Source organism: Centroberyx gerrardi, chromosome 8 (assembly GCF_048128805.1).
Source record: "Centroberyx gerrardi isolate f3 chromosome 8, fCenGer3.hap1.cur.20231027, whole genome shotgun sequence".
NCBI classification, from domain to species: Eukaryota; Metazoa; Chordata; class Actinopteri; order Beryciformes; family Berycidae; genus Centroberyx; species Centroberyx gerrardi.
In genome coordinates this window covers 31,463,404-31,475,812 of record NC_136004.1, presented here as the reverse complement: position 1 = coordinate 31,475,812, position 12,409 = coordinate 31,463,404, and the positions used below count along the sequence as shown (strand labels likewise).

General features: G+C 41.7%; 2 protein-coding genes across 2 annotated transcripts in view; one reads left to right on the top strand and one right to left on the bottom strand.

The window, feature by feature from the left end:
- LOC139920015 (stromelysin-3) overlaps window positions 1–1,277 on the top strand; it is a 31,960-nt gene extending 30,683 nt beyond the window's left edge. The window contains exon 15 of the mRNA XM_078285389.1: window positions 461–1,277. Coding sequence (XP_078141515.1) covers window positions 461–569 — 109 coding nt within the window. The 3' untranslated portion in view covers window positions 570–1,277. The remainder of the gene's footprint in view (window positions 1–460) is intronic.
- A 1,065-nt stretch (window positions 1,278–2,342) lies between these two features.
- smarcb1a (SWI/SNF related BAF chromatin remodeling complex subunit B1a) lies at window positions 2,343–9,580 on the bottom strand. Its single transcript, XM_071909907.2, has 9 exons — window positions 9,482–9,580; window positions 8,866–8,977; window positions 8,636–8,765; window positions 7,971–8,108; window positions 7,379–7,506; window positions 7,047–7,213; window positions 6,102–6,292; window positions 3,382–3,513; window positions 2,343–2,812 (listed from the first exon to the last, which is right to left on the bottom strand). The coding sequence occupies exons 1-9, from the start codon at window positions 9,563–9,565 to the stop codon at window positions 2,773–2,775; spliced, it is 1,122 nt and encodes a 373-aa protein (XP_071766008.1). The 5' UTR covers window positions 9,566–9,580; the 3' UTR covers window positions 2,343–2,772.
- Window positions 9,581–12,409: the final 2,829 nt, after the last annotated feature.

Sequence of the window (12,409 nt, the reverse complement as noted above, 5' to 3'; positions counted from 1 at the left end):
CAAAGGGACGAGAGGCAACAGATCTAATGGTTTCCACAAAAAAAGGTGAAATGTCTCTGCCTTTGAAGTAACTTTTTTTTTAAAGATGTGAATTCGAGAAGTTTTCCCGCTGGTGGTTGTTCCACCTCGGCAAAACCAGGAAGTTTCATACATCGCTGATGGTTGGATTTCTCTTGTTTAGATCAAACACATTAGATTGAAGATAAGGCAATAATTTTCATGAAAATTTTACATAGTGAATCTTAAAAGTGCCTTGCTCAGCGGTGGCTAGGTTTAGTCACAACAGCCACGTGTCCCGTTGAATTTTTATTGAGCTAACCACTGAAGACGCTGCACCCCCACCTGCTCTATCATGTTATTTTAAGCACTGAAAGATAAAGTCTGTAGAGAATTCTGTAATATTCAGTAAATACATTATGACTTTGTGTCACTATCATGCGACCCTGTTCTCTCCTTCCAGACGGGCCATATTTGACCGGCCGGAGGAGTCAGACTACCGTCCCGTCCCGGAGCAGCAGGCGGGGGAGCGGCAGCCGGACCAGGAGGGAGAGGAGGAGCCGGACCAGTAGCACCGACACGCCCGACATCCCGAGACGTCGCCAGGCAAAACACACAGGGACAAACGGGAGATGTGGATTTATGCCTGAGACCTCGCAGAGAAAACTCAAGGCGCACAGTGACTGAACTGACTCATCAATACGCATCATCAAATTTTCAGTTACGCAAAATGAAACTACTTCTCATGTTCCGCTGTAAATCTTGTTTTGCTTTGTTTTGCTTAGCGCTACAAAGGCCAATGGATTTTGGGGAGTCTAAGGGTGCGTTCACACCAAGTATGTTCAGAGAGGTTTAATCAAACTCTGCAGCGTTTCATCCTTTAGTTGGGATCGTTTGTCCAGGTGAGAACGATGACCTTTGAACTCCAAATAACGGCACCGAGAGTCTCAGTCCTCCAACGTGAGAACTGCTGTGCGGTTTGTTAATCCGACCGACTACAGGAAACCACCCCGAAAACACAAGGGATTATGGGTAGAAGGAGACGGACGCGGTTCCTCATGCTTGGAAAGCCTAGCAGAACAAAATGAAGTCTGGACTGATGCTCATATTCAGCTACTTCTTCATGTGTTCTTAACTGGTGTGAACACCACAGAAGAAGAGACAGACGACGCCATCGTGTTAGATAAAGTTAGAGACTGATTCCCTTTGCTGCCAAAATCTCTAACCTGCAGGATGACAGGTTTCCAAAACTCTGTCCAATAAACAAGCTACTTGTGAGTCATGTGACTTTTGTTTATAAAGTAAACTTTTCCACTGTGCTAAATATAACTCTGCTATTTCATTGTGATCACTGGTTTGTACAGAAACTTGAGTCTAGGGAAAGTCACAGAGGACATTTTGAAAGCTAAAATGTTTAAATTCCAAAACTCAAATTGATTCATAACTTTGCCTTTCTAGTGTTAAAAACTGAAGCAGTGTACCTGTTTTTGTATTTTGCTTGGGGGGGAAAAGCAAAAAGGAGCAAGACAGAATGCCAGCTCTCCTCGCTGCTGTTGTGTCACTGCTGCCGGACTCATTCACAGAACTGCCGACTGCCTGAAATCCCATCAGGCCCGTCTGCACCGTCTGCACTTTCACCCGCTGCCTTTGTGGGTGAAACACCGGTGGCAAAATAGAAATTGCTTAGTACACAACAACACGCGACCGAGTCTCTGTGGGACCTGGACAACAAAACACATAATTCAACGTCGCTCATAATACGGCTTCAGTGACAAGGAGCGTTAGTTACAGCGAGGGTTCGACTGATACGGGGTTTTTAAAGGCCGATAACGACGCCGATGTTTTAGACGGAAGTTGCTGATAGACAACATTTTGTGCCGAAATTCAGTAGATTTAAATTTGACCATTTCCTTGACAGAAAATAGCTAGTATTCAAAATTCAGAGTTTCTCAGGGTGGAAAAGTGTCTGAAACAGCATTTAGAGCATCATGGGACACTAAAACTCTCCACCACATCTATTCAATGGTAGGGAAACTCTAGGATACATTTAGGCCTTTAAATGAGGAATTAATTTACAAAAAATACAATTAAATGAGTAAATAAAATGAGCAAAGCAACTAAATGTCACTGCAGGTTTCCCAGACTGTTTTCCAGTAGCTGCGTTCAGAGAGGAACCTCCATCATATCAGAGGTGAGCGATACTGACCGATCAATAACCGATATTTAATATAAGGCCAATACTGGCAAACCAAAACATCGGTCTAAACCTAGGTACCAAAATTTATTCAATCACCGCTTGTTTTTGTTGGGTTTTTTCACGATACACAATATAACAAGAACGCAAATCAAGCTCATTCACTTTTTATTTTGTAAGAATTATTAAAATGTACAAAAAGACAACAAATACAACATAACAATATATTATCTGAGACTGGCTGTGTGTTTTTCCCCTCTGTGGTCGGGTGAAGAGAGTCAGTGGTCAAAAGTGAGAGAACAGCTTCTTCTCCACACTGAGGGATGGAAAGGAGCACAAAAGGAGGGATATTTTCTAGCGGGGCTTCGCCAAATAGAACAGAATAATAATAATGATAAAAAAAACATGGGGAGTTTGGAGGCGGGGAGTTTGGAGGGGGGTGGGGGGGGCACGGCTGGCTGAGGACGCAGTCAGAAAAGGAGGCAGGAACGTCTTCGCTGTTGCTGCTGTTGGCATCGACAGCCTCATCATACCTCGTCAGTCGGCCGCCGTTCCTGTAGGGGGCGCTGATGCTGCCGCGTCTACCATGCGGGCGCCGTGTTCGCCAGTCGCCTCATTCGCCTGAGAAGCAAACGGAAGCAGAGTGTCAGTAACCATGACAACAATAACAACATCAGGGAGAACAACTCACTAAATGCCTGCCTACTGCAGTTTGCTCTCTCGTTGACTGAAAGCTCCAGGGTTCCTACACATTTTCCATTTCAAAATTACAGACTTTTTGCAGATCTTAATATTGAGATTGGGTTTGAAGATTTTGATTTATGTTGATCAGAGCGGTCGGGCAGTAGGACTGTCAACTAGGCCATAAAAGTCTATAGCTGAACATTATTCTGCCGTACAACCAGTAGACGCTTTGCATTTGTGGTGTGGCTGTAGATCCATTCAGTAACGTTCTCAGTAAAAGTGAATAGTGTGATAAGGTGGATTTGGTTACTGTGACACAGTAAACTGTCTTGTCTTTAGCCCTAGTCTCTACTCCAAAACACTCTGAGTTGTAGCTTGAGAAGAGTCAGCTCAGTTAACCTGAACAAACTGTTAGCTAGCTAACTAGCCAGCAAACACGCGGACGTTTATGTGAACATGCTACAGAACGTTTTCCTCTGCAGGAAGCAGATCAAGCAGACGCTCACCTCGTGTTTCTGTCCTGGTCTCTGATCTTCTTCTCCATCTCTGCGTCTGTTAGTGTCTCCAGCAGGGGGCACCACTGGTCCGCATCACCTGTGTTTCTGATGGCTATCTCCACTGTCGGCAGGGGGTTCTCACTGCAAAACAAGAAAAAAAATGTAATTCAGTTCAGATGTTTTTTTTATACTCTTTGGCTCCATTTTCACTGCAGCCTAAAGAGTCCCAATTCTGATTTTCTTTCCCCTCATGTGAGTCAGCTCCGATGTTTTCTAACGAGTGTGAAAAGAAAAAAGCTGCACGGAGTCGCAGTTTTTCAATTACGACCTGGATCACATGGATATGTGGTATAAAATCAGATCCGAGGCATGCAACCTACATGTGACTTGTATTTGAATGTTCAAATTGGACTTGCCAATCAGCGTTGCCATGACAATATATAAATCTCACGTCAATCACCTGAGACACAATGATGGAAAGAAAGACAAATAGCGACTTAACGTCTCAATTCAGTCAAAACTCAAAGACACATACTGTAACTGAAATGTGTTGGAAACAAGTGAGAGAAGCGTAGCGTCTTTTGTTATCGTTAGTCTGTCTTTTCTCTCTCGTTTGCAAAGGTTTAACGGTTGCAGCAGTGTTGCAGTCCTTTAGTGGATTTCCCCCTCAGTGTCTCTCTTCAGCTGGGTGGGAGCCTGCAGTCACAAGGCTTTAAACCCACGGCTTCTGCTTGAACCAGGTTCAACTCAGGTTCAACTCAGTTCAATTCAATTCTTCACCGAAGGGAAATTTTCTTTGCAGACATTGTTTATAACAAAAACATATTACAAATCACCAAATCGTCATGTAACAAGTGGGAAAACACAACGCCGTCCTAAAATATTTTATCCACCTCCAACTGTTTGAAACCATAAACAGCAGATGCTAGACGCCGAGTTTCCAACTGTGATAGAGATCGGCGTCTCTGTCTGGGTTTCTAAATTCCACATTACTTCACAACCTGGGAAACAAACTCAGACTGTCTGCTACATTTCACCCAGAGAGCCGTCAGCACAGCAGCAAACAGCAAACTGCAAACAAGACTAAACCTTGTTGCTATGAAGCAATCTGGCTTCGTACGTTAAGGATAAGTCAGGAAGAGGGATCCTGTGTATCGGTCAATTTACATTTCAGGAATTTATCTGATGCTCTTAATCAGAGAGACTAACAATAGAAGAAGTTTCAGTTTATAGATTATGAACATGGCAAGCAGCCAGGAGGTCAGGGGTCAAAGCCACAGCATCCTGACAACTGACGTACAACAACAGACGGAACAGGACAGACGTATCCAGACTTTTCTGGTGCAATTCCCAAAATTGTCAAGACCGGGAAATGATCAAATTCCTTTTCCGGACTTGCAAAGGAAATCTGGCTCACATCTCTTGTTGGAAAGACAGACTATAACACTTTAATATCTTGTCAATATGTAATAAAATGTCCCTCTAATTGAGTTGAATATGTAATAAAATCTGCTGTTACAATAAAATGTCAGATAACATCTTTGACTGATATTGTAATATAGAAGTTACACCTCATACACTGCAAAAACTACAGGTTAAAGTAATACACTATATTACATTATTGGGGAAAAAATATTACAATGCCATTTTTTTTATTTTTGACTCATTAAAAGGAGAAGTTATTACATTATCCAATAGCCATTACATTATCAGTTGCTACAGGCCCAACAAACAAATATCAAATGCCAAAGATGAAAGTATATTGAAGCCACAAATCACCAGGATCTGATGAAAACGTCCCGATGATGATAAATGAATCCCAAAGTATTTTGAAGCCATTTCAAGATGCCATTATTAAATCAGTATGTGATGTCATGTCAGAGTCTCTTGTGCCATTTTTGGATGAGTAGGCTACCTCTGTAGAAACCTGTTGTGGATGTAGCAGTGGGCGATATGGCCTGAATTTTATATCACAATGTATATATTTGTCAATTTGGATGGTAACAGTATTTATCTGTTTTTCTGGTAATATCATTAGAAAAAAAACTGTAGAAATCATGTTTTTTGCCTGGAGTTTCAACAGTGACGTTTACATTTTGTTCATTGAAGGGCCGCTATCACACTGAAGTATTTAGACGTAAACTTTTTTATAGAAACACATTTTTTTTATATTGCTTACAATACTTAATAAGCTTACAGTATTCACTGAATACTGAATAATTCACTGAACTACAGGTTGCTGGTGTTTCCATCCCCGGCAACGGCCATGCAGCAGGTTGCAGATGATAGTTTTGTGTTTTTAGAACCGCACCGTGTGAACACGATGGAGAACCTCCTCTTTTTTTAGACAATGAGTTCCTCATCTTTGTTCTGTTTCACTTCCTTCAAGCTTCATGCCTCCACTTACATAAACAAAGTCACAAGTGTGTCGCCCTGAAAAACGCTCCAGGTTTCTGGCTCATCTGGTAGAAACAGTACGGGCAAATCTAAACCTTAACACAAATTTCTACCAGTGTATCGTTTCTACTGGGATAACATACCACCCATCACTACATGTTAGGGCATGATGAGTGAGTGTAGGTGTGTTACTGGGTGCCTCTTATCCTAAAAACGTAACTAGGATGCAGGAAGTAAGCAGGTGCATTTCCTATCATGTATGTTTTCTCAGTGTGTGTGTGTGTGTGTTTGTGTGTGTGTGTGTGTGTGTGTTCTCAGCCTGCAGCTGCTACCTGAAGGCGTAAGTCCTCTGGTGCCAGCTCAGTTGGCCCCGGATGCTGTAGGCGATGGTGGTGACGAACTCACCGCCCAGGCCGAGCTCGGAGCACAGCTTCAGGGCGAACTTCTCCGGAGAGTTCTCCCTCTCCGACATGTCCCACTCAAACTGGTCCACCAGGGAGATGTTCCCAACGTGGATGTTCAACTGGAAAATTTAATAAACAGGAGAAACAGGACATGGTTATGTTGGGAAATTTCCACCACCAAAACAGCCGAATGGTGATGAATTCCGGCCGTGTCTGGCAAGTCACTCTACTCTAGCAGCCATTTCGACACGTAACCAACCATCACTTGGAGGTCCGATGCTATTCTACAAATCTAGCTAGCTGGTAAAATAGTGAAAGTGTCTGATGCATTCTGGGATGTACCACCAACTGGAAACAGGACAAAAAGTTAATTGAAAACACTCAAAAAAGACAATACTGATTACTGCAACTTGAGGCTTCAATTTTTTTTTATCATAGTAAAAGTTAGTCTACAAACTGACAATTCAAAGTAGCAATGAAAACTGCAGTGTTGACTGTGGTGTTTAGAGTAGGGACCAATATATCAGGCCAATATTGGTCTTTTATTAAATATCAGATATCGGCCAGTTATGTCGTCCACCTCTGATGGAGGTTCCTCCTGAACACAGCTACAGAAAAACAGTCAGTATGCCTGCATTGATATTTTGTTTTCTTTTGTAATTTGTTTAAATGTTCAGTAATGTTTTTGTAAATTAATTCTTCATTTAAGGCCTAATGTATCCAAGAGTTTCCCCTAGTTAGTCTGGGTTTCAGTGGAGAGTTTTAGTGTCCCATGATGGTCTAAATGCTGTAAATTCTGGGGAAAAAACTGGATCCTTTTCATTTTTGGCATTGAAATGTTCAAATTTAAAGATACTGAATATGGAGCGTCACCTTGATGATAACCCTCTGGTCCGTCTGCTCCTCCAGGATGCTGTCCGTCGGATAAGACTCGATCTGCTGTCGGATGGCGGAGGCGATGGCGGGGACGAAGGCCAGCGGGTTCAGGTCCAGGTCGTCACACAGGATCTCAGCGAACATCTCAGGCGTCATCAGCTTCTCTGAAGGGTTCGAGAAGGGAAAATGAGCAGAAATGATTCAATACTGATACCTGCTCCTGCTTCAAATTCAATATCAGCTCTGAAATGATTATGGTTTGATGCTTTTCTTTGTCACATGAAAGCACATTTCATTCTAAAAGAGAGAGGGGGATGATGGGACTTTACCGTTCATGTTCCAGGTGAAAGCGTCTCGGAGCTTCTGTCCCTCGATCTCCATGTCCAGGCGGATGGGAACCAGCACTTCAGACTGGGTGGCGTTCTCATGGATCACCGCCGGGTCGTGATCGTCGAAGCTGAGCGAGACAAACACACACACACACACACAGGGCAGGAAATTACTGACAACCACCACATAAATTAATGAATAACTCAAAACTATTACAACCAGGGTTACAAGTCCTATTCCCACTGGGCTTTCCATGTGAAGAGTTAAGTTTCCTGCTCAACAAATTTGGGCATGAGCACGTATGAGTTTTGTTTAATTAAGTTTTGAAATATTCTTTCATCTTGTACACATTGTTTGTTTTTGTTAACTGGTAAATACAGGGACACAGTGCACCCAAAATATTTGCAGGTAAATAATGTCACACAAAAATGCCCAAAACTCAATCATTAGTGAGGATAGATAATAAAAACCCACGTAACAAAGGGACTTGCCAGCTTCAGTGGGTGAATTTTTCAGTGTGTTTTGTTACTCTGCTCTGGCCCTATAACCTGAATAAATGGCAGCGTCTCGGTTCCAGCAGTGTGTGCTCACCACAGGGGGAAGGTCCGCTTCTTGTCCCGGCCCAGCCGGCTGCGGTTGATGGTGGTGGAGCAGGGAACCGCGTCCAGGTGGTGGGAGCTGTTGGGCAGGGTGGGAACCCACTGGCTGTTCCTCTTCGCCTTCTGTTCCCTGTTGATGGACCAAGGTATATGATGTAAAAATCATACCAAAATTGTTTAGACCTATAGTGCGTTCATGTGCTGGTGGGAATCTGACATTCAAGGGCTTCCAAGTTGGCTGCTACACAGCGCTGCATTCAAGTGCTGTTTTGTCGGAATATGAAGCCAGGAAGACAAACGATAAACAAACACGGACATCCTGCAGCTTAACAATTGACAGTCTGAACTACAAACTTGCAGTAAAGGTGTATGTGTTTAAACTGAAAATGAATATATTGTTTAAAAAAAAAAAAAGGTGTATGTGTTTTCTTACTGTTGACGGACACAAAACTTCATTTTTTCTCCTTGTTGAGAAGTTTAAAGGTCATCGTTACGTCATAACTTGGAAACTCGGGTAGCAAAATTTCCAAGTCGTTAAGTTGTTTTTCCCGATATATCCAATAGCACATCAACGCACAAATATATTTCTAATCTCACCAACACAAAGCTCAGTTTACAGAACTGCAGCTCAGACATGAGCGTATGGAGGTCCTGTACCTGAGGTAGGCGGGCGGCTCTGTGCTGATGGAAACAGCTTTGTACTTCTCATCGTTTCCCTCAAAGATCTCCTCGACCTCTGAAGCCTTCAGCAGCGTCACACTGGTGGCCAGCGTGGTGTAGCCGTGATCTGAAACAACAACAACAACATGTCAACACACACACACACACACAGCAGCTGAGACAGTGAACCAACAGGCTGATGGAGGACTGTCTTGTCTTCTACTCACCGTGAGATGATTCTACTATCTTCTTCCGCTCCTCTACTGATGCCAGTTTCCTCCATAACGACGGGTATCTCTTATAGAGGGAGCCTCTGAACATACGAAGGTAATTCCCAACCTGAACACACACACACACACACACACACAGAGATAGAGAGAGAGAGAGAGAGAGAGAGAGAGAGAGAGAGGGGTCAAAAAGCATAAAGACAAACATTAGTTCGGCTAAACAAACAAAATTATCCAAAACCAAACAGCTGAATAAGTTCAGTTCTGTCTCTCCCCGGCTAAACAACGTTAGCTAACGTTAGTTGTAAGCTAACGTGAGCGAAACAAGGACACTGTGAAGGTAAATCTCTCAAAAACGAAAAGCATACGTTTTTCCGGGGCTAAATGTACCACACAACACCACTAAATACGGTTAATGTAGTTTTTAAGTTCGGGGTTTTTTTTCAATTTAAATCCAAAAACAATGAATGAGTCTTCACGCGCTCTGTCCCACTTCTGCTAGCATCATTAGCTGGCAGGCTAGCGACCCGGCTGCCAGGCGGCAGTCAGTCGGTGTATTTCTGATAAATAAGTGAAGTATAAAAGTAACGGGTTGTTAAAAAGATAAAATACTAACCTCCGATCCAATCATATAAAAATCTCCATCCTCCTCGAGCTGAAATTTGACAGGTTTTTGTCCAAACGTCTTGCTAAGCGCCATACTGAAATGCAATAACAAAGCTCTGTGCCACTGCGCAGGCGCAAATGAGAAAGCGACGTGTCGCTGCGAGATGACGTTAATGATAGCTATCTGTCTGTCAATCCGCATCTCAAAAATCCCCTTGAATATTTTGCACAATATGCTGTATATCTAATCAAAATTATTACTTACTTTAAATGTCATGATCACACATTGTCCTATATCTTGTCATCTGCAAGTTCAAATTCCTTAATTCCATCTCATGTTCTTATTGAAATTGAAAACAACTTTGTCTCTTAAACTAATAAAAAATAAGATGTGCGCATCTATTGTAAAAGGTATTTTGAAGTTCTTTGCTTAAGTCTGTCATTTCATTTTTCTTTTACTTTTTAATGAATTGTTTTGAGCTGAACTTGTATGCCTGAGTAGTTCTACATTCATTTTTACAACTGAAAATCTATCTATCTATCTATCTATCTATCTATTAGTTGAGTTTAGTTTGTTTTGCCTATAAGATAAATCAAGACAGTTAATTATACAAGTGAGATAATAAGATAATAAGACAATAAGATAATAAGACAAGATGGCAGCGTCTGTTTGCACCCAACAAATACACTGGTACACCGATGATTTCCACTGATAATATCTCAAATAACTGGCACTTCATCAGCACGTGTGTGTATACAACCAGTAAATTCATACAACTTGTTTTGTTCCAATCACTTATGGGGAGTTTTACATTTACATTAAACCTGTGAAAACAGTCAGGGAAACTTCCTCAGTGTGTGTGAGCTTTGAAGAATTATGTTTAGGTTTTGAAAATGCTGATTATGATCTATAATTAATAATTTATGTAATAAGTAATTACATTCCAATTCAACTGAGGAACTAGAATTGGAATTAGAAAAAACCTACAGGAAACAGAATTGGAATTGAATTGGAATTTCAGGAGGTTGAATGAATTGAAAGTCCATGTTTTTTTGTTTTTTCTTACCGCATATTTGAGATTACACATAGTGTTATATATTACCAATACTGAATATCATAAAATGTTAGAGGAACCTTTCAGCTGGTATTTGATGCAGGTGTGACCAAGTCAACTTTGCTCGAGTCAGTCTCAAGTCTTGAGGCACAAGTCCCAAGTCCAAATGTAGATTCCCAAGTCAAGTCCAAGTCATTAATGTCAAGTCTCAAGTCTAAATGTAGAACAGCAAGTCAAGTCAGAACAAACCAAGAGTCCAGTATCAATTTAATATCTTAAAGAAAACTAAATATCTAGGACTTTTCAATGCAATATGGTTTTAATAGGATAAAAGCTTGGTAAGAGCATCATGAGTTTGATTTCTAGAATCAGTTTCAACTTCAATAAATTCAATCATTCCATACAAATTCAGAAAACAGAATTTAAATTCAGTCGTCCGCTGGAACAAATCTCATCACTTTCAATCTAAGTCATTTACACAAACACAAGATCTCAAGTCAAGACTTTAGAAACCTTTTCAAGTCATCAAAGTACAAGTCAGAGTCAAGTCCCAAGTCACCAGAACCCAAGTCAAGTCAAGTCTCAAGTCTTCTCTTCATGCATCAAGTCAAGTCTCGAGTCCAAGTCATGTGACTCGAGTCCTCACCTCTGCTCTTAACAGAAGCACCACCAATCTCACATCACAGAAAATATCTTCTCATTAAATCGCTGGTCAAGAGAAACAAAAAGAGGCGTTTTACTTTTATAAACTTAATGTTTATTCGTATATACATGAATATATTAATCTATAACCAAGAAAGGAGAGAATGTACAATGCAAAACAAAATCTCTATATACAAATCAATAAATAAACAAAGACATAATCAAGGACAGTTTTGTATACTACAGAGTTTTGTGTTCTTGGGAGAGAAGTAGGAAAAGTAAAACAAAGAGAGAGAGACTGCAGTTAGAAAAAAGTTCTTGTTAAAATGGAAAATGGCACCAGAGCACAGTTCAGGAAAACACCAAGCGAGCTGCTTTCCAGTCAGTTTTCTCGTAAACGCAGCCTCTTCGTTTCAGACGCACACAGAACGGCGTCGAGCCGCCGCGGAACTTTAATGTCAACACACGCTACGACGAAAAGCTCAGCACAGACCGATCCCACACGACCTCGTCGGGAAAGAAAAGCTTGCATGGTAATGAAATTCACTTAAGTTTCAACTCATGTGCACGCAGCAACGCTTATGCTCCAAAACCCGATGTAGAGAAGCGGAGAAGGAAGAGATGGAGCTGCTGCAGAAACCCAACTTTTACCGCTGCACTTTGGCTCCGCCCCCAAGAGGAGTTAAAGCGGGGAAAAAAAACGAAAAAATCCAGTTTTTCTCGCTTTTCATCCACAGGAAAGTACAAGGAATGACTGTTAACTGAGCCAGTCTGCAGGTTTTTTTTCCAACCAAACACTACAACAGATTCCACTAATATAAAACCCCAGGAAACGACATCTGTACTTCCTTGATTTGATGTATTTCCTGCTGAAACAGGATGTTGGGGGCGGGGCATAATGCAGTGAGAGATCATTCAAAAGTCTAAACCGATGGAATATCAGTCTGGGAGAGAAAGGCAGTTTTATTTGATGGGCGGGGCGGAGGGGCGGAGGGGCGGGACCATTCAAAAATCTGTGATGGTTTCATTGGTTGGAATTTTTATTTACGCTAACTTAAATGCGATGATGTCACCACTGCTAGACACTGTTGTCCAGGAGGTAAAAGTAATGCCACCTGTACCGACACACTTCCGCAATTCGTGACGCCAGGCGGGAGAGATCGGAGCCTACGAAAAAAAATCCCACATGTACTACTCGTAATCACCACTAGGAGGCTGAAAGTGTTTTTTCGCTGAAAGTG

Coding starts and splice junctions, on each gene's coding strand:
- smarcb1a (XM_071909907.2), bottom strand. CDS start 9,565: ATGGCGCTTAGCAAGACGTTTGGACAAAAACCTGTCAAATTTCAGCTC. Junction 8,766..8,865: donor GATAGTAGAATCATCTCACG/GTGAGTAGAAGA, acceptor TTGTTGTTTCAG/ATCACGGCTACACCACGCTG. Junction 6,293..7,046: donor ACCAGAGGGTTATCATCAAG/GTGACGCTCCAT, acceptor TAAATTTTCCAG/TTGAACATCCACGTTGGGAA.